General features: G+C 39.3%; 2 protein-coding genes across 7 annotated transcripts in view; one reads left to right on the top strand and one right to left on the bottom strand.

Annotated features, from left to right (window-relative positions):
• The window catches only part of arhgef37 (Rho guanine nucleotide exchange factor (GEF) 37), a 200101-nt gene extending 193297 nt beyond the window's left edge, over positions 1-6804 (bottom strand). For all 4 annotated transcript variants that reach the window (XM_063053480.1, XM_063053484.1, XM_063053487.1 and 1 more), the window contains exon 1: positions 6642-6804. The gene's annotated coding sequence lies outside the window, so the exon portion shown is untranslated. The remainder of the gene's footprint in view (positions 1-6641) is intronic.
• A 137-nt stretch (positions 6805-6941) lies between these two features.
• The window catches only part of csnk1a1 (casein kinase 1, alpha 1), a 51950-nt gene continuing 38044 nt past the window's right edge, over positions 6942-20847 (top strand). The window contains exons 1-4 of one of the 3 annotated variants that reach the window (XM_063053490.1): positions 6942-7254; positions 7400-7506; positions 15338-15464; positions 18333-18431. In XM_063053490.1, the coding sequence (XP_062909560.1) occupies positions 7132-7254; positions 7400-7506; positions 15338-15464; positions 18333-18431 (456 nt within the window). In that variant the 5' untranslated portion in view covers positions 6942-7131. The remainder of the gene's footprint in view (positions 7255-7399; positions 7507-15337; positions 15465-18332; positions 18432-20847) is intronic. The other 2 variants (XM_063053489.1, XM_063053491.1) reach the window with 2 other exon arrangements.

Raw genomic sequence — 20847 nt, 5'->3', positions numbered from 1 at the left:
TGCGATCTTGTCGTGAGAGGCCCCTTGGGTAAGAGTGACCATAATATGGTGGAATTCTTCATTAACATGGAGAGTGACGTAGTTAATTCAGAAACAAAGGTTCCGAACTTAAAGAGGGGTAACTTTGAAGGTATGAGACGTGAATTAGCTAAGATAGACTGGCAAATGACACTTCAAGGATTGACGGTGGATATGCAATGGCAGGCATTTAAAGGTTGCATGGATGAACTACAACAATTGTTCATCCCAGTTTGGCAAAAGAATAAATCAAGGAAGGTAGTGCACCCGTGGCTGACAAGAGAAATTAGGGATAGTATCAATTCCAAAGAAGTAGCATACAAATTAGCCAGAGAAAGTGGCTCACCTGAGGACTGGGAGAAATTCAGAGTTCAGCAGAGGAGGACAAAGGGCTTAATTAGGAAGGGGAAAAAAGATTATGAGAGAAAACTGGCAGAGAACATAAAAACGGACTGTAAAAGCTTTTATAGATATGTAAAAAGGAAAAGACTGATAAAGACAAATGTAGGTCCCCTGCAAACAGAAACAGGTGAATTGATTATGGGGAGCAAGGACATGGCAGACCAATTGAATAATTACTTTGGTTCTGTCTTCACTAAGGAGGACATAAATAATCTTCCAGAAATAGTAAGGGACAGAGGGTCCAGTGAGATGGAGGAACTGAGCGAAATACATGTTAGTAGGGAAGTGGTGTTAGGTAAATTGAAGGGATTGAAGGCAGATAAATCCCCAGGGCCAGATGGTCTGCATCCCAGAGTGCTTAAGGAATTGGCCCAAGAAATAGTGGATGCATTAGTGATAATTTTTCAAAACTCGTTAGATTCTGGACTAGTTCCTGAGGATTGGAGGATGGCTAATGTAACCCCACTTTTTAAAAAAGGAGGGAGAGAGAAACCGGGGAATTATAGGCCGGTTAGCCTAACGTCAGTGGTGGGGAAACTGCTGGAGTCAGTTATCAAGGATGTGATAACAGCACATTTGGAAAGCGGTGAAATGATCGGACAAAGTCAGCATGGATTTGTGAAAGGAAAATCATGTCTGACGAATCTCATAGAATTTTTTGAGGATGTAACTAGTAGAGTGGATAGGGGAGAACCAGTGGATGTGGTATATTTGGATTTTCAAAAGGCTTTTGACAAGGTCCCACACAGGAGATTAGTGTGCAAACTTAAAGCACACGGTATTGGGGGTAAGGTATTGGTGTGGGTGGAGAATTGGTTAGCAGACAGGAAGCAAAGAGTGGGAATAAATGGGACCTTTTCAGAATGGCAGGCGGTGACTAGTGGGGTACCGCAAGGCTCAGTGCTGGGACCCCAGTTGTTTACAATATATATTAATGACTTGGATGAGGGAATTAAATGCAGCATCTCCAAGTTTGCGGATGACACAAAGCTGGGTGGCAGTGTTAGCAGTGAGGAGGATGCTAAGAGGATGCAGGGTGACTTGGATAGGTTGGGTGAGTGGGCAAATTCATGGCAGATGCAATTTAATGTGGATAAATGTGAAGTTATCCACTTTGGTGGCAAAAATAGGAAAACAGATTATTATCTGAATGGTGGCCGATTAGGAAAAGGGGAGGTGCAACGAGACCTGGGTGTCATTATACACCAGTCATTGAAAGTGGGCATGCAGGTACAGCAGGCGGTGAAAAAGACGAACGGTATGCTGGCATTTATAGCGAGAGGATTCGAGTACAGGAGCAGGGAGGTACTACTGCAGTTGTACAAGGCCTTGGTGAGACCACACCTGGAGTATTGTGTGCAGTTTTGGTCCCCTAATCTGAGGAAATACATCTTTGCCATAGAGGGAGTACAAAGAAGGTTCACCAGATTGATTCCTGGGATGGCAGGTCTTTCATATGAAGAAAGACTGGATGAACTGGGCTTGTACTCGTTGGAATTTAGAAGATTGAGGGGGGATCTGATTGAAACGTATAAGATCCTAAAGGGATTGGACAGGCTAGATACGGGAAGATTGTTCCCGATGTTGGGGAGGTCTAGAACGAGGGGTCACAGTTTGAGGATAGAGGGGAAGCCTTTTAGGACCGAGGTTAGGAAAAACTTCTTCACACAGAGAGTGGTGAATCTGTGGAATTCTCTGCCACAGCAAACTGTTGAGGCCAGTTCATTAGCTATGTTTAAAAGGAAGTTAGATATGGCCCTTGTGGCTACAGGGGTCAGGGGGTATGGAGGGAAGGCTGGGGCGGGGTTCTGAGTTGGATGATCAGCCATGATCATAATAAATGGCGGTGCAGGCTCGAAGGGTCGAATGGCCTACTCCTGCACCTATTTTCTATGTTTCTATGTTTCTATGATAACATCAATTAGTTGTGCTATGTAATCACTACTATTTTGAGGCAAATGTAAGACAACCTTACACACAAGATCTACAACAGAAAAGCAAGATGAATAACCAGGTTTTTCTTTCTTTCAGGATTAATGAGGAACATTATCCAGACCACTGCTCCTTTATTCTACAAGTAGTTTAGAATCTCCTCAGGTCCACACTTAATTTTCAATCTGGCTTGTTGGCTTATGTGACAATGAAAAGAATGTTACAGCCTGATCTTATTTGAGATTTCAGATTATTATTTTGCTTCTTTTATGTTTTTTAAATAACATTATTCTCCTTTTTCTCTCTTCCTTTAAAAAAAATCTACCTGTGTAAGACCCAGGGCTAAATGTTATACTCAGCTGCTACAATCAAACCCAGCAGGCAGTGCAAAAAATGTAATAGGTCTCAGTAAAGGTATGAGAAGAAAAAAATTAAAAATAGAACCAATCTGGAAACACACAGCAGGTCAACTGCACCTGTTAAGAGAGAAAATACAAAAGAGAGAAAATTTCATGTTGGTGACCTTGCATCATGTGCTGACTATTTCCAGGAGCTTCCACTTACGTTTCAGATTAGATATTGGATATTTATTAGGCATTAGGTATTAATTAGGTATTTCTTTGTTCTACTGTGAATGCTCGCAATAAAATGAATCTCTGGGAAGTGAAAATATAGATAGGCTAACTGAACGGGCAAGGGTCTGGTAGATGGAGTACAATGTTGGTAAATGAGAGGTCATCCACTTTGGAAGGAAAAATGGAAGATCAGATTATTAGTTAAATGGTAAAAGATTGCAGCAAGCTGCTCTGCAGAAGACCTTGGCAGCGCTTGTGCATGAATTGCAAAAGGTTGGTTTGCAGGTGCAGAGGGCTATCAAGAAGGCAAATGGAATGTTGGCCTTCATTGTTGGAGGGATTGAATTTAAGAGGAGGGGGGTTATGCTGCAACCGTATAGGGCACTGGTGAGGCTACATCTGGAGTACTGCATGCAGCTCTGGTCTCCTTACTGGAGAAAGGATATACTGACTATGGAGGCAGTGCAGAGGAGGTTCAGCAGGTTGATTCCAGAGATGAGGGGGTTAGACTATGAGGAGAGATTGAGATGCCTGGGACTGTACTCACTGAAATTCAGAAGGATGAGAGGAGATCTTATAGAAACATATAAAATTATGAAAGGGATAGATAAGATAGAGGCAGGAAAATTGTTTCCACAGGTAGGTGAGACTCGATCTAGGGGACATAGCCTCAAAATTTGGGGGAGTACATAAAGGATGAGGAGGAGGAGGAACTGCTTTTTCCAGAGAGTGGTGAATCTGTGGAATTCTCTGCCCAATGAAGCAGTGGAAGCTACTTCAGTAAATAAATTTAAGACAAGGTTGGTTAGATTTTTGCATCATAGGGGAATTAAGGGTTATGCGGAAAAGTCAAGTAGGTGGAGACGAGTCCATGGTTAGATTGGCCATGATCTTATAGAATGACACAGCAGGCTCAATGGGCCAGATGGCCTACTCCTGCTCCTGTTTCTTACATTCTTATAACAAATGAGACAAAAGTTGAACTTTTTGGTAGAAATGCTCACAGCTATGTTTGGAGGAAACAATGTACAGTGTACTGTGTATTGTAACCTTTTAATCAAAACACAGCATTGAAGGTGGAGACTGAAAGCCAGCCGTTGTTTGCTGTTCAACAGCTGATTCAGGTATTCTCCTGATGCTGCTGTGCTGCTCTTGTTACCCTGCACAGATAATATCAATGGTATGTAATAATTTTTACCATTAATTACATACGTGTGATGAATAAGTGAAAGACAGGCAGCTTACCAGTAGCACATAAATTCAGAATCGGCAATGGTGACAATCCCAAGTCATCACATTATATATTCCAAAATTTGAAAAAAATCTAAAACACTTTTGGCTTAAGCATTTTGGATAAATATTGATATTCAAACTGTATTAATTTCTCAAATTTTAATATTTGGATTTGGAAATATGCTTTAATCTGGTAAATTTTCAAAATAAGCTTGAGGTTTACATATGGTCAGAAGAGTCAGAGACCTGATATGTTAACTCTTCTTATGTCTCACTACTGATATTCCCTGACCTGATGTATGCCTTTCAAAGGAGGTTTGTCTCGGATCGTTACTGTCTTTAAATCATTAGGCGACTTTTCATTACATGTACAGCACTGGTTCCCAAACTTTTTTATGCCATGGAGCAATACATGGACCCGGGATGGGAACCCCTAATGTGAACTGAACCAGAGGAAATAATCCATTGCTAGTTTAATGAAAGGGTGCTAGACCTATTAATTACCTGGCAGATGTATCAGTCTATTACCACTAATGCAGAAATTTTCTGGATAGACTTTTAATTTCCTGATACACAGAGCAAAACTGGGGAAGTGGGGGATGCTGATGCAAGGGTCAATGATCAGTAAATGGGAGACATGAGATCATCTTCAAAACACACACACACTTAACGTATTCGAGCACCTTTAACCCAGCCACTGAACTAATATATTAACAAACATTTAGAGTGTGTGGATGAGATATTATGCAAAACACCCACTTAAACGCATCTTGTAAGTCTGAAATCAGCTACATAATGGCCATCATTGCAAGAGCACGACCGACACTGTGTACCACTTAGTGAACAACCTTTCACTCAAAGCTTTTCCAACATTTATGGGGTAAATCACAAACATGATAGAATCCTCTTCATTTGCCTGGAGACAACAACTCCAATAAATATCATGAAACTTGACTCTGTGCGACACAAAGCAGGCTATAATGGTAAAAAGTAACATGCTGGAAATACTCAACAGCACAGGCAGCATATACGAATCAGAATCAGGTTTAATATCAAATATGAAAAGTGAAATTTGTTAACTTAGCAGCAGCAGTACAATGCAATACATAATAATACAGAAAGAAAGTAAATCAATTACAGTATGTATATTAAATAATTAAATTTAAAATAGTGCAAAAACAGAAATAATAAAAGTGAGGTAGTATTCATGGGCTCAATGTCCATTTAGGAATCGGATGGCAGAGGGGAAGAAGCTGTTCCTGAATTGCTGAGTACGTGCCTTCAGGCTTCTGTACCTCCTTCCTGATGGTAACAATGAGAAGATGGAAGATGTATGAGAATATGGAAGGGAGAAGAAATTAATATTTCAGGTTTGAAACCCTTTGATAGTTCTAATGAAACAGGTGACATAAACTACGTATTGAAGAAAGCTAGAAAGCTTTCATATAATCAGGTTTGAAAGTTATTTAATCATATCATATGATGAAAAAAAATCATGTAGTAGTCCATTCCTAAATCCTGATGTACCAGATCCCTTTAACAACACACTTCACTTGCTCCAATTGATACAGATCTAGCATAATGGAAATTATAAAGCACTCTCTTTGATTGGTACATCAGCCACCTACTTCACATTCATTTCCTTCACTACAGGTGCACAATGGGTGCAGGACCAAATACACGATACATTGCTACAAAATGTGGACGTTTCTTCAATAGTATCTTACAACTGACATCTGCTGACACTTGGAATTATAAAGATAGTTGGTATCCTGGAATATCATCATCTTTAAATTACCCTGCAAGTGGGTTCACACCATGCGGATTTAGTTGGTTTGGGTTTGGGTTATCAATAATATTGTTGGGACAAATTAGGAAACTCTATCCAATATCTACTGTGAGGACCTTTAACACATAGCTGCAGCAATTCAAGAGCAGTTACATATTCTAAATAAAATAAATGATGACATTATTTACATCCTGAGATCCTGCGTAGGTCCTGTAAACATGTACTGTATTTAACTGTCAGATTAGACTATCGTACTGTGGCCCATGTATCTGCACCTGCAATGAATATAGGCTCATAACAAACTGTGCTGTACCAACCATCGTTCTAACAACTTTGAATTACCCCTTAATTTATTACTTTTGCTCCTGTTCTAACAACATCCTGATTTTTAAGACATTTCTGAAAAAAATTAAAAGGCCTCAACCCTTCCTATCAGCTTCAGAGGATGAGTACTTTCGAGGTTCCTGCTCTCAACACATCAGGCAGCACCTTTCAATGAAACCATCATGTCTTGCTTGATCTCTAGCTTGCCTGGTGAGTGGAACTAATCACATCATCACAAACGCCGCAGTGAAAAAAAGGATCAAGTTGCACTTTCCAAACAGCTGAGTGCACCTTTTCTTTGTGGGAAAAAAAATCAAAACTGGATCTTAGCCCATTCTGATGAAAGGCCTTTAACATGAAAAATTCACCTTTGCCTCTCTTTTACGATGCCGTCCGACCACTTCCAACGCTCTTAAATCAAATCACCAAAAGCTGCAGCGGTTTTGCATTCCGAATATATTAAGAAGCACCGATCGCCCGACCTCCTGAAATTTATAGTCTTCACGCCGTTGAACTACGGACTACATAACCCACAATGCCATATGGCTCCGCCCCCCCTTCACGTCACTGTCAATTGTCATGACCGTGAGAGGGGTGCCGGACACATCGCCATGGCAACCAGCGCGAGAACGAGATGATGATTGTAAAAAGCGATGACGTAGGTTTCCCCGCCCCACAAGCCTTTGCAAAGAAGAAAGAACTTGACGGTGATAAGATGGAGCATTAGGGAGAGACGGCGGGCTGGGGGGCAAAAGGAAACGGATCGGAATAATTTATAGTGCGAAAGCGACGTATCTCGGTGGCTTCTATATGTTTGCGCTTCGTCTGTCTTTGTGTTGAGAGAAACTAAGACCGAGGATGGCCAGCGCCAGTGGTTCGAAAGCGGAATTTATCGTCGGTGGAAAATACAAACTGGTCCGGAAGATCGGCAGTGGCTCGTTTGGGGATATCTACCTGGCGATCAACATCACCAACGGCGAGGTGAGTGCACCTCTGCGCCCCTTATCGCCGCTCTGTCCGCTTGTCGTTGTCTTCCATCGGCTGACGAAGCTTTTTTTTCCCCACCACCCTCCATCCTTCATTTCTTCCCCTCACTCCCCCCTCCCCATTCCCATCACGTTTCTAGGAGGTGGCCGTGAAATTGGAATCACAGAAAGCGAGGCATCCGCAGCTTCTCTACGAGAGTAAACTGTACAAGATTTTGCAGGGAGGAGTCGGTATCCCGCACATCCGGTATGTTCATGTTAAAACTTTGTTTTCTGTGTCCGCTCCCCATCACACCACCCCTTCGCGTTTGTGCTGGAGCCGAACTGGTCCCTCCCTTTTGCCCCCACGCTCCTCCCTCAGCTGAATCTGAAGGCTTTTGGGAAACTGATTTGTGTCCCTCATTTTTCCACCCACTCCTCTCCCCCCACCCCCATACTCAATTTTACTCGAATTGATCGCGTATAATGAACTGTTTGCTCTTAAATAAAGACTAAACTTCGTTCTACCAATCACTTTCTCTTCAAGCAGTCACTCTATGGCCTACTGACGGTGTCCTTTATTTCTGTTCCATTGTACTTCGCTCAATCACAAATCACACTTTTTTTTATTGCAGGTGATTTTTAGACACTAAACTTATGTCTATACCCAAGGATTTTTATTGTGTTCTTGCATACAATAGGAATGGCTTCGTGGAATGGCTGCTCTTTTGTTGTGTTTTGTACGGGCATGTCATAAAATGGCGGATCGACGTGATTGGAAACAAGTTTCACCCGAGGATTTTGTATTTCTTTATGTAGTCAGAAATTTATGAAATAATGAGACTATCAGTATGCCCGTTTATAACCGATGTCAGCCAGAATTGAGAAAAGACCAGGGGTTCATTTGTAACTTGGCAGGTCTTTCCTATGCCGTTCAACTTTTGCCTAAGTTTAAGGGACTAGCATGGCTCACCTGTGCCTCACTATTGTTTAAGAACAATGAAACTAAGTGCACTTTTTAAGTCAATAGATGAGGTAAGAAGCAGTATCAAGAATAAAGTGCTTGCTAAATTACAACGGAATAGTATAAAACAGTACAAAAATTTTGAATCAGAATCTTGAGTTGTATCATGCTTTTTTAAGAAATGAGACGTTGGGGTTGGTTGAAGGAAGGGAAAGAGGTGGACTCATTCAGTAGCAGTGCAGGTGGATAATTATAAAATGTCAGATATTGTTATGTTTTGCCTTTTCAAATCTGAGGAAGAAAATCCAAAATTCTGGGAAATCTAAAAATTTAATGATTTTAGAGGATCTAATTTTGTTTAAAAATAGAGAAAGTAATGAAATTCAAAATGGAGGATCCCGCTTGTAATCGTTAATGAGAGAAATTTTAATTTCTAAGTTAAAAGAAAATAAAGTGTGATTGGAAAATTATTTTGCTATTAAACTGGAGGTGGAACATCGAGAGAGGCTTGTCTGTTTAACATCAGTTGGTAAGCTGTGAGAATTTTCAGATGGTGCTGAGCAAGTGAACACATATGGCTTTGACCAGTTTTTCCCATGATTAATGAAAAACTAGTCTTTGGAATCATCATTAAGCAGCAGTAAAAGCAAAGGGAGTTTTTTTTAAGCACTGTTGCTATGGGTAGGTGGGATTGTAGTCAGTTTGGTTATGTCTTATGGCAGAGAAGCTTGAAGGGCTATGTGGACTGTACATAATTCATAACTTCCTATCATTATTTTGAGAGAAGATCTTTGGAAGGAGTAAAAAACAATTTGATTTTGGGGATTGATTTCTGTAGTAATGCCAAGTTGAACTATATTTGTGTGTATTGCTATTATGGGACTAATGTTTATCCAGCCAGGGCCATGATTTAAAGGTAAAGTTATATTTTTAAATTGGATAATTTTAAAATATGGTAAGATTTAAAAAATCAGTGTTGGGTGTGACTGTGACCTACTTTGATTCCAAGAACTATGATGAAGCAAAATAATGCCCAAATAACCTAAAACAAGTACAAAATGTGATCAAACATCAAAATGAATTCTATGGTGATTGGGCACGGAATAATGAGCTTGTGCAGAAGATTGAATATTGAGTTCTCAATGCAAAATCTAAAGTATGTATCTAATTTCAAATGTAAGTGTTGAGGGCATTGAGCAAGCAGCATAATTGTAAAATGCAGTTAGGAAATTCGAGTGAAACCAGAAAATTGTTCCCAAACATTGACAAAAATCTGGAACATCAATGAAGTGCAACTTCTACCAATTAAATATGAACCAGTCAGTTAACCAGTGGATTAACTTGCTCGGCTGAATGATCAATTTTTCTACGATCAAGCTGAATGATCAATTTTTCTATGTTTATTATGTTCCTTCATTGTTGCAGGGGGCTGGAATAAAAAGCTGTGTACTTTGTTATAAGCAACACACATCAAAATTGCTGGTGAACGCAGCAGGCTAGGCAGCATCTGTAGGAAGAGGTGCAGTCGACGTTTCAGGCCGAGACCCTTCGTCAGGACTAACAGAAGGAAGAGTGAGTAAGGGATTTGAAAGTTGGAGGGGGAGCGGGAGATCCAAAATGATAGGAGAAGACAGGAGGGGGAGGGATAGAGCCAAGAGCTGGACAGGTGATAGGCAAAAGGGGATACGAGAGTATCATGGGACAGGAGGTCCGGGAAGAAAGACAAGGTGGGGGGGGGACCCAGATGATGGGCAAGAGGTATATTCAGAGGGACAGAGGGAGAAAAAGGAGAGTGAGACAAAGAATGTGTGCATAAAAATAAGTAACAGATGGGGTACGAGGGGGAGGTGGGGCCTTAGCGGAAGTTAGAGAAGTCAATGTTCATGCCATCAGGTTGGAGGCTACCCAGACGGAATATGAGGTGTTGTTCCTCCAACCTGAGTGTGGCTTCATCTTTACAGTAGAGGAGGCCGTGGATAGACATGTCAGAATGGGAATGGGATGTGGAATTAAAATGTGTGGCCACTGGGAGATCCTGCTTTCTCTGGCGGACAGAGCGTAGATGTTCAGCAAAGCGATCTCCCAGTCTGCGTCGGGTCTCACCAATTATATAAAAGGCCACATCGGGAGCACCGGACGCAGTATATCACCACAGTCGACTCACAGGTGAAGTGTTGCCTCACCTGGAAGGACTGTTTGGGGCCCTGAATGGTGGTAAGGGAGCAGTATATTCCCCCAGTCGACTCACAGGTGAAGTGTTGCCTCACCTGGAAGGACTGTTTGGGGCTCTGAATGGTGGTAAGGAACAGTATATCACCCCAGTCGACTCACAGGTGACACTTCACCTGTGAGTCGACTGGGGTGATGTACTGCGTCCGGTGCTCCCGATGTGGCCTTTTATATATTGGTGAGACCCGACGCGAACTGGGAGACCGCTTTGCTGAACATCTACGCTCTGTCCGCCAGAGAAAGCAGGATCTCCCAGTGGCCACACATTTTAATTCCACATCCCATTCCCATTCTGACATGTCTATCCACAGCCTCCTCTACTGTAAAGATGAAGCCACACTCAGGTTGGAGGAACAACACCTTATATTCTGTCTGGGTAGCCTCCAACCTGATGGCATGAACATCGACTTCTCTAACTTCTGCTAAGGCCCCACCTCCCCCTCGTACCCCATCTGTTACTTATTTTTATGCACACATTCTTTCTCTCACTCTCCTTTTTCTCCCTCTGTCCCTCTGAATATACCTCTTGCCCATCCTCTGGGGCCCCCCGCCCCCCTTGTCTTTCTTCCCGGACCTCCTGTCCCATGATCCTCTCGTATCCCCTTTTGCCCATCACCTGTCCAGCTCTTGGCTCTATCCCTCCCCCTCCTGTCTTCTATCATTTTGGATCTCCCCCCCCCCCTCCAACTTTCAAATCCCTTACTCACTCTTCCTTCAGTTAGTCCTGACGAAGGGTCTTGGCCTGAAACGTCGACTGCACCTCTTCCTACAGATGCTGCCTGGCCTGCTGCGTTCACCAGCAACTTTGATGTGTGTTGCTTGAATTTCCAGCATCTGCAGAATTCCTGTTGTTTGTACTTTGTTATAAGATTTGTTCAGATTTGTTCAAACTTGTTCAATTAGGGAATTATTTTGGTTGGAATTAAATATTTTAGGATAGACTCAAAAAGCATGAATGGTACTTGGAAAAAGTGAAAGCATCCTTTCAACACTTAATTATATTTTTGTTACTTTGGAGTTTGTAGTCTCCCAAGTGGTATTTGTTTTCCTGAAGTTTTGATGTCATTTTGATTTATTCAACTATAACATGTTACTGATCTAACATGACTAGGTGAGGAACTTGGATGAGGACGTGGGAAGTAGAGGAAGGTTGTCATTTATTATTGAATGTTCCTGTGGAATTTGTTTAAATTGGCCCAGATCAGTGGTAATTCTAATGATGGAAAGTAAACAGTTAGCATTTGTATTTCCTTTACCATCTGACTGAGGGTCATTTGATGACCTGTCTCTTCTAAAGGAAACTGCTGATTTGAAAAATTTGCTCTGAGTTAGGATTTTAGACTAAGAAAGAATTGTCAACTCTGTTTAAATGTGACTTGCAAGTAGGTGCCATCACATTTGTAGCAGCTGGTTTGTGCACACATTTGTGATATGACTGCCAGTATTGAAGGAAGAGAGGGAAAAATAACAATAGGTTCTGGTTTAGTGGAACAGAAATCTATCTGTATTGGTAGGAATTTCTAAGATAGTTGAATAAGCACTTTTACTTTTCACCAAAGGTGTCTTTCTCATGAAATTTATGGCAGTTTTGATAGAGAGAATCATTGTATTGTGTAAGATGCATAAATACTGAGCAGCTGGCTTTGTAAGATTCAATGTAGGTCGGTAATCTGCGAAAGTACAATGGCAGACCCTTCAATCAAATAGGCTAACTGATTAGAAAATGCAATATCATCATTTGAGTCTTTTCACTATAAGTCTGTGGTGAAGATTGATGGTAATGGATTAAATACTATAATAAGTGGGGGGGGGGTTCTAGCAAAATGTAAATTAATTGGATATACCAATATAGAGTGATTGGTGTTTTAATTTTGTTTCAAATATACAAGTACTACCAATTTAACCTGACTCCAATCTCTGGATTTGACCTGTCAAACTTAAGTTGTTTCATGGTACTGAAGGGTTGTCACTTTGCTTTTATGTTGCTTCAGACTTCAAATCAATTGTGCACAATGTTGCCATTGTTTAAAAGCCAGTAGTTTGGAACAATGACAGATTAATATTGTTTCTAGAATTTTTAGACGTGGAAGACAGCCACTTGATTCATAAAGTAGATGGCAGCTTTTTAAAGAGTAATTCAGGTTAATTTCTGTTCTTACCACAAAAGATCAGTTTATCCAATTCTGAAAAATTACTCGTATTCCAGATTACTCCTGGACCTTTTCCATGTCTAATCTAAATTGTGATCTAGTAATAACTCTTACCAAAGTTTTTCCTCATTGACACACCTTATTCCATAGAACTCAATCCAGCAATGCTTCCTTGTTCATAGAAATGTGCTGATTGACAAAGCTCCTGAACATTTCAGAAATGGCTCTTTTTCTAATGCTGTCTCAGTTAATATTCACTTTTACCATGTATTTCCCAATATTTCTCCTAAGCCTGTTCTGATATTGGTTGGCACACAGAAAGTGTACCTAGTAGTTGTTTCTGTCGAGTCTATAGGGCACTCTGTCTGGCACTGTAATATCAAATCACAAACGAGAAAATCTGCAGATGCTGGAAATCCAAGCAACACACACAAAATGCTGCAAACACACACAATATGTAAAAGAGTACAGTCGATATTTTGGGCCAAGACCCAAGCAAGGGTCTTGACCTCAAATGTCGACTGTACTCTTTTCCATAGATGCTGCCTGGCCTGCTGAGCTTCTCCAGCATTTTGTGTGTGTTGCTTGGCAATGTAATATCTTGCTTTGTCTGTTAGACCATCTGTGATTTCTTTCCTTGTAACTAAAAATGTTGATGGGCTGCTTGTGAATATTCTCAAGCCATTTGTTAACACCACTGCACCTTATGGTCATCACTTGATCATTTTTAGTGAGAATTCATCGAGGAATTGTACTTTTCAAGGCAGTAACGATATCTGAAACAGTCTTTCAATCCTCTAATTTGAAATTCTCTCCTTTGAGAAATCCTATTAGAATTTGCAAATTTAATTTTTGTCGGTTTAAGACCATAAGAACTTCAGAAATAGAAGCAGGAGTAGGCTGTCTGCCCCATTGAGCCTGTTCTGCCAATCAATAAGGTAAAGGCTGATCTGGCCATGGACTCCACCAACCTGCCTTTTCCCTAAAACCCTTAATTTGCCTTTTATGCATAAAAAATCCAATCTTGTCTTTATATTTACTGAGGTAGCCTCTACTGCTTTAATTTGTTCTTTGCTTGCTTGTCCTTTCTGGTTGTTAATTAGATCCTCAGATTGTCATTAGTACATGCAAAAAATCCTTTTGGTAATTGTTGGAAATATGTTTAAAATTTATTTACTCAGCGTTACATCATAGAGTAGGCCCTTGCAGCCCTTCGAGGCAACCTGCTCAACAACCCCCGACAAACTCAATTAACCCTAACCTAATCATAGGCCAATTTGCAATGACCAGTTGACACCTGGTACATCCCTGCACTGTGGGAGAAAACTGGAGGACCCAGAGAAACGCACGTATTTATATCCTTAGAGTTTCAAAATGTGGGAAGAGGGATCTTCACTTCCAAGGACGGATGCATTCTTTGACCTGTGTCAAATAATTCTGAGTATGAAATAAAAGGTTGGTGTTCAATGGGTTATGTTTGTCTTCGTTTTCCATACTAGAAGTTAGTATGGTAAGTCATGTACTGCCTAATGGATACTGGGTTTGGATATCAAAGCACATGGATTCCACTTTTAATGAAATGAACTTTTCATTCAGTTTAAACTGAAATTCAACCCAATTCCTGTAACTGAGTATACTGCAACTCGAAATTCTCTTTCCCAGTTGTAACTGTTATTTTTGAGTGTACTATGTGTACGTAACAAGTATTGTGTGCAGTTTTGGTCCCCTAATCTGAGGAAAGACATCCTTGCCATAGAGGGAGTACAAAGAAGGTTCACCAGATTGATTCCTGGGATGGCAGGACTTTCATATGAAGAAAGACTGGATGAACTGGGCTTGTACTCGTTGGAATTTAGAAGATTGAGGGGGGATCTGATTGAAACGTATAAAATCCTAAAGGGATTGGACAGGCTAGATGCAGGAAGATTGTTCCCGATGTTGGGGAAGTCCAGAACGAGGGGTCACAGTTTGAGGATAGAGGGGAAGCCTTTTAGGACCGAGATTAGGAAAAACTTCTTCACACAGAGAGTGGTGAATCTGTGGAATTCTCTGCCACAGGAAACAGTTGAGGCCAGTTCATTGGCTATATTTAAGAGGGAGTTAGATATGGCCCTTGTGGCTACGGGGGTCAGGGGGTATGGAGGGAAGGCTGGGGCGGGGTTCTGAGTTGGATGATCAGCCATGATCATAATAAATGGCAGTGCAGGCTCGAAGGGCCGAATGGCCTACTCCTGCACCTATTTTCTATGTTTCTATAACACTTTCTGGCATCTTCTTGGAATAGTTTGCACTTGTAATGAATGGCCTGTGGTTACTTACATGATTTGTGACCTTAATATTTGTAGTTTAGGGTTAAAACTACTCAACATATTTAACATTGCACAGTGGGTACCACATTATTTAAGAATAAATTACTATTTAGAGCTGTGAAATTATTTTTCCATGGGGGGAGCAAAATAGTGTTTTGTATTCATTTACAAGTTTGTAAGACACTAAAATACTGTTAACGTTATTAGAAGTACTATGTTGATATAGCTACTCTTGTGCATTGTACAAATTCTAATGTGGTTTCAAATACACTGACATTCTTATTTCAAACGGTGAACTGTTGCTGTATAATGTTTATTGAGTATGTAGTCAAATCCCCTGAACATTATAATTTTTTTAACTTTTTTTATTTAAAAATTGTACAGAATAGTTATGTCACAGCATGTAGAAGTAAAGTTCACTGAGAATTATTTTTATTTTATTTGCAGGTGGTATGGACAAGAAAAGGATTATAATGTCCTAGTCATGGACTTGCTTGGACCTAGCCTTGAAGATCTTTTTAACTTCTGTTCACGCAGATTCACGATGAAAACTGTTCTGATGTTAGCTGATCAGGTGAGAACCATGGTGGGGAGGAGGTGCAATACTTCCTAAGTGGATCTACACAACTGTTTAGTAACAGCTTTAGTCAATGCATTGGAATAGTGTGACATTCATTTGAGTGATAGAGCTTCGGCAGGATATTTGTTATTGATGAATGGATCTTGTATGTTATTATTCTAGTAGTAATTAGAATATATAGTGAATTCTGGTTAATTTAGCCAGCCGCTTATTTGGGACAACTCTTTTAAAAAAAACCAAAAACCAATGGAGAAAATAGCCTGGATTCCCTTCATTATTTTTTGGGACACTAGGCCTCTTGATTGGAACAGGACACTGTTGCTGAACAGTTGTGTGCTGATAGTGAGTAGTTTTTAAATGGGGTTAATTGAATGTGTGTTCAAAAAACAGTGACTTTTGTCACTGTAGTTGGAGAGAAATAAGCAGTCAGACAATTCAGAATTGTTTTGCTCACTGCAGATTCTAGTTCAGAAATGCCATATGCAGCCGGCCACTTGTGTGGCCATTAGACACTAGACTGTACTTGGAGTGAACAGTTTTTAAATAGCAACATGCACAAAATGCTGGAGGAACTCAGCAGGCCAGGCAGCATCCATGGAAAAGAGTAAACAGTCAAAGTTTCGGGCTGAGACCCTTCGTCATCATCAACTGTTTACTCCTTTCCATAGATGTTGCCAGATTTTCTCTGGCTCTTAAAAAGCAAGAGTTGCATGTGCTATGTATGCGGCAACATACACTGGATGAATTCTTCCATTGGTAATTATTAGAAATTAATATTGTTTTATAGTACTCTAATTTGTTCTGATTTCATTTGAATATATAATTTGTTATGCAGTTGAATGATAGATTGTTTTTTTTTTGACCTTTTTAACTACTTCTATGAAACTTTGGCTAATTGGCCACTTAATTGGGCCAAATTGTACTGGTCCTGATGTGTCCCCATTAACCAGAATCTACTAAACATGAGAATTAATTCTTGCAACTTTGGCATCTTTTTCAAAGAAACATTAAGCCAGCTTTGGCTTAAGTAGTGAAGGATTTATTGGACTGAATATTCTTCATTATCAAAGAGTTGGGTTTGTATTTTCCAGTGAATGTTCTAATAGATTAGTTTGTGGTTTGTATGTAAAAGCCAACAGTTCTGTTTGTGCTGTGAATAGACTGTAACAGGACGCAACCAGTTGCTGCTTGAATTTTAGGGTTAGATTTCAAAGATGGTGCTGTGCTAGTGAGGCAGTAGTTAAGTTGCTGGAACTAGGGATTGATAAACCAATTTGCATGTGTGGTAGTTGAATTCTATTCTGTTTGTTTTTAGGTTGACACTTGTGTTTGGATTTAGTAAATGAAATAGCAGGGCTTGAAGTGAACACTATTTACTGACCGAACAAAGTTTTTCCATTATAGAGACGTGAGACTACAGATGCTGCGATCTGCGTCAATGCAAAGCACTGGAAGAACTCAACAGGTCAGGCGGCATCTATGGAGGGGATGGACATTTGGCATTTCGGGTCAAGAGTATTCACCTGGATCAGATAAGGGTCTCGACCTGCAGCACTGACTATGACTATCCATTTCCCTCCATAGATACTGCCTGACCTGTTGTGTTCCTCTGGCACTTTGTGTTGCAGCTTGAGGTTCTGCATTACCTATCATAATTGAAATAATGCTCTATCTTTTGGAGGAAAGATTGAGTGCTGATAATTCAAGCTCTAGTTTGAAAATCTTGAACAGCTGATAAATGAACCAATGACCTTTTATCAAAGCTGAGAGGAGTTGGTGTGGGATTGAAAAATTTTTGGCTCTTCAGCATTCAGTAATATCGGGGCGAAGCTATTGCATTGACCCGCCTTTTCAAGTGCTGATGTTACCTTAGTAAGGGAGGTCCAAGGTTTTTGATGTTGACACTGAATTGCATTTGTGGAAGCTAGGTAAAACTATTTTGTAATAATATTTCCACATATGTGGAATTTCAGTTTTGGGCTGATGACAATGGAAATGGCTTTCGTGGGAATGATTTTGGCCTTTTTACTAACTGGTCAGCGAGGGTTTATTGAGAGATCAAGATTTCATCTTATTCATAAGCAATCTACTTTCTCATGGCTCTTGCATTTTATTTGTCTACATGCATGGCACTTTCTCTAACTGTTGCTCTATTCTGCATTGTGCTTTTTTTCCTCTTGTACTTCAATATGGAATGATCTTTTTTGGTGCTAAATGAAATGCATATAAAAACTTTTCACTGTATCTCAGTACAGCTGACAAAAAGGTCAATTTCTTTAGTGTGTATGAATCACTGGGGTTTAACCATGTCTATGGAAGGGTGGGGGGGGACTTTGCATCTCTGCTCATCTGAGATGAAGAATTCCAAAGGTTCACAATCAAATGAAGAAATTCCTAATCTCAGTCTTTTTCAGATAGCCTGTAACTCTTCATTGTAGATGATTTAACTAGGAGAAACAACTTTCAGGATCTAGCCTGTCAACTTCAAATGTTTTATACATTTTAATAACACCTCTCTTCATTTTTCTAAACTCATGAAGTTGGTTTGTCCTGTGCCATTGTTTCCTTCTGGAGGCTTTTTAATGCAAGTTGAAAACTTTAAAAATGTCAAAAGTGATCGTTTAGCAAAAGTAGCCAATATATAGAAATACTTACTGTTGAATACTTAAGCAATAGTTTGTATATCTGCTTGCTTAATAAATGCTTGTAGTACAGGTTGGCAAGGTTATCGTAATTCATGTTTTGCTAATTAAAATGTTGTTACTTTAATGATTTCCTCAAGTGAGAATGAGGAAGTTTGAGTTTCATATTACTCATATTACTTTTTGTTTGTATGAAAATTTGTATCTGTTTGTTTTTCAGATGATCAGCAGAATTGAGTATGTGCATACAAAGAATTTTATTCACAGAGATATCAAACCGGACAATTTTCTAATGGGTATTGGACGTCATTGTAATAAGGTCAGTATTCATTCTAAACTATGTATTGTTATCAAGGACAGTTTAGGAAGAAAGAAAATTGCACTGAAGTTCATTGCTATAATGACTTCACTGTTTAGAAGAAACATTTTAAATAGATTAAATAGCTCTTTTTGTGAAAATTAGCACATTTCATTTAATTTTGGAACTTTTAAATGTGAACCTGAAAGTTGTTAAATTTAAAATACAAACTTCAAAACCAAAATAATTAAAATGTAATTATTTCTTACCAGTGTCATTTAAATGGAAGCACAAATCATTTGGATATTACAAGGTCATTCTTAAAGTGAATAAACTTTTTTCAGTAGCTTATATCTCAAGGTCAGTTTGCAATAGGTCATGTAAAATAAATGAACAGGTACCTCTCTTCATTTTCCCCTGTACCCTTGCATTATAATTTTTATTGTAGTTTTAAAATTGATGTAACAACAGAAAGTGAACTAGAACAGAAACAATTGCAATTAGAGGGCCAATGCCATTAATTTTTGAAAGTGGTTTTGTGTTGCTGAATTATGTCCCACATTCAGCTGAGTGATCCTGCCTATATGTATGAATTTTTGCATCAAGTGATCTGCAGATTTTTGAAGTATAAATAACAGTTTTTAGTAGAAGAAAGTTATTGGTTGGACTTATTTCCATTTACCAGCCTATTTAAAACCCATTCAAGTTTTATGCTTTTCCACTAATTGTCTTTTTTTTATTATTTTACCATCCTTATTATAATTGTTTCTTCTTGGCCTCTCTTCCATTTCATCTGTGCTTGAGTTCTATGTCAGAAATGCTCATGTGGAAATGTATCCCGTGTCCTTTTTTTCAATGGGTAGTCCCATATTTTTAAGTTGTAGAGTGAACTATATAATCTGCCCTCCAACCACTTTTTTCCTTTTGGAAATGTGGGTGGGGGGTGAGGGTAGAGAATGACTTATTAGGTGCTTGGGCATTATTAGAAAGTTATAGAAAAAGTAACAGTGTTGACTAAATCTGACTCATGCCGTTATTCCAATGTTTCTTTTTTTTTGCTGCACTGATACCTTAACTTTCCTATTCAGCAAAAGATCCGGCTCAATCTGATTTCAGACCTTTTGCATTTCGTGCATTAATTCTCATTTGTCATTTCTCCACTTGTTTAAGATCCTTCTTGACTTTTTGAATGATGGCATCTATGATGTATTCTATTTATATTTCTCTAATTGTTAAACAAAACATCTCAATTCCATTTTTGTGGCTTATGGCAGTTAATTGATATTGCCTGTATGATTTTATATGTTAACCACCAGTTATTTATTTAATGCATTCCTGATAATTCTTTGAGATTGGAACTCAAAATCAGAGCAGATAAGTAAATTAGACGAACTGTTCATTTATTTCACATGGTTGTACTTGCTTGCCGCTTTCATATTAGATAAAATTAAATTGTGTATGAAAGTTCCAGAAGTTAAATGTGTAAATTTTTATCATTCTTGAAAAGCCTGTTTATTGGCACTAGAATAAATTGTGATGTTAATTCCTCTTTTATTTCATCGGAAAAAAAAATTGAGCCTTTATGTTTGTGTGCTTGATTGAAGTTTGTCATTTTTGAGCTTGAGCAGACAGGCAGCATTGGCAACATTAAGCATGCTGCATTTGAAGATATTTTGGACCTGTTTTCAGTAATGTAACTTCTGGAGTGCCAAACAGCCTTTTTTAAAGAAACTCCTTTTTTGCTAGTTGGATATGATATCTCCAGAGCATGTACTCCTCCCCCACCTCACCCATTTTAGGTGCTGCTATTCCCATTTAAGTGTTTACCAGTCTGCCTGTATGAATGCCAACTTGGGGCTATTAACTTTAACCTTAAAGGAAGATTGTCTGCACAAGAAAAGCTTTCCTCTCTGAAATAAGCACCATTCTCTTTATTTCAGCCTCTTCAAAGGCATTTTTTTTATTATGCAAAGTCTTTGCACTTCTCTAATAGAGACCTTTCCTGTCTGTTTGGCATTTAAAAAAAAAGATTTTTAGAAATATTTTATATCTTCTAAAAACAATTGTCATCAGCAGTACCACGGTAACGGTTTTGTAGATATTGGTAGACCTTTAATGGGAAGGTTTCCATGTAATCCTGGACAGTGTGGTGGCAAACAATGTTCATCATATTTCCCCTACCCCCTATTTTATCTTCATGCATCCATGTTGGAATTCTCCTCTTCTGAAGGGCTTACTGAATAATAGTAGATAATCATGATTTTTTTTTTGCCTTATCCTCTAGTTATGGGAGTCTTTGCTCCCACTGTCTACCCACATTCTGACATTAATCAAAAATGATCAGAGATTAAAGCCGAAATTTTCATTGTTTTTTTTGTATGTCTCAGTAATACTTGTTAACAAAATGTAATCACCAGCAGAATTGCTAACCATTACT

This window comes from Mobula hypostoma, chromosome 7 (genome assembly GCF_963921235.1).
Source record: "Mobula hypostoma chromosome 7, sMobHyp1.1, whole genome shotgun sequence".
Lineage (NCBI taxonomy): Eukaryota > Metazoa > Chordata > Chondrichthyes > Myliobatiformes > Myliobatidae > Mobula > Mobula hypostoma.
The sequence above is the reverse complement of the archived record's forward strand: the minus strand, read 5'-3'. Positions and strand labels throughout refer to the sequence as shown.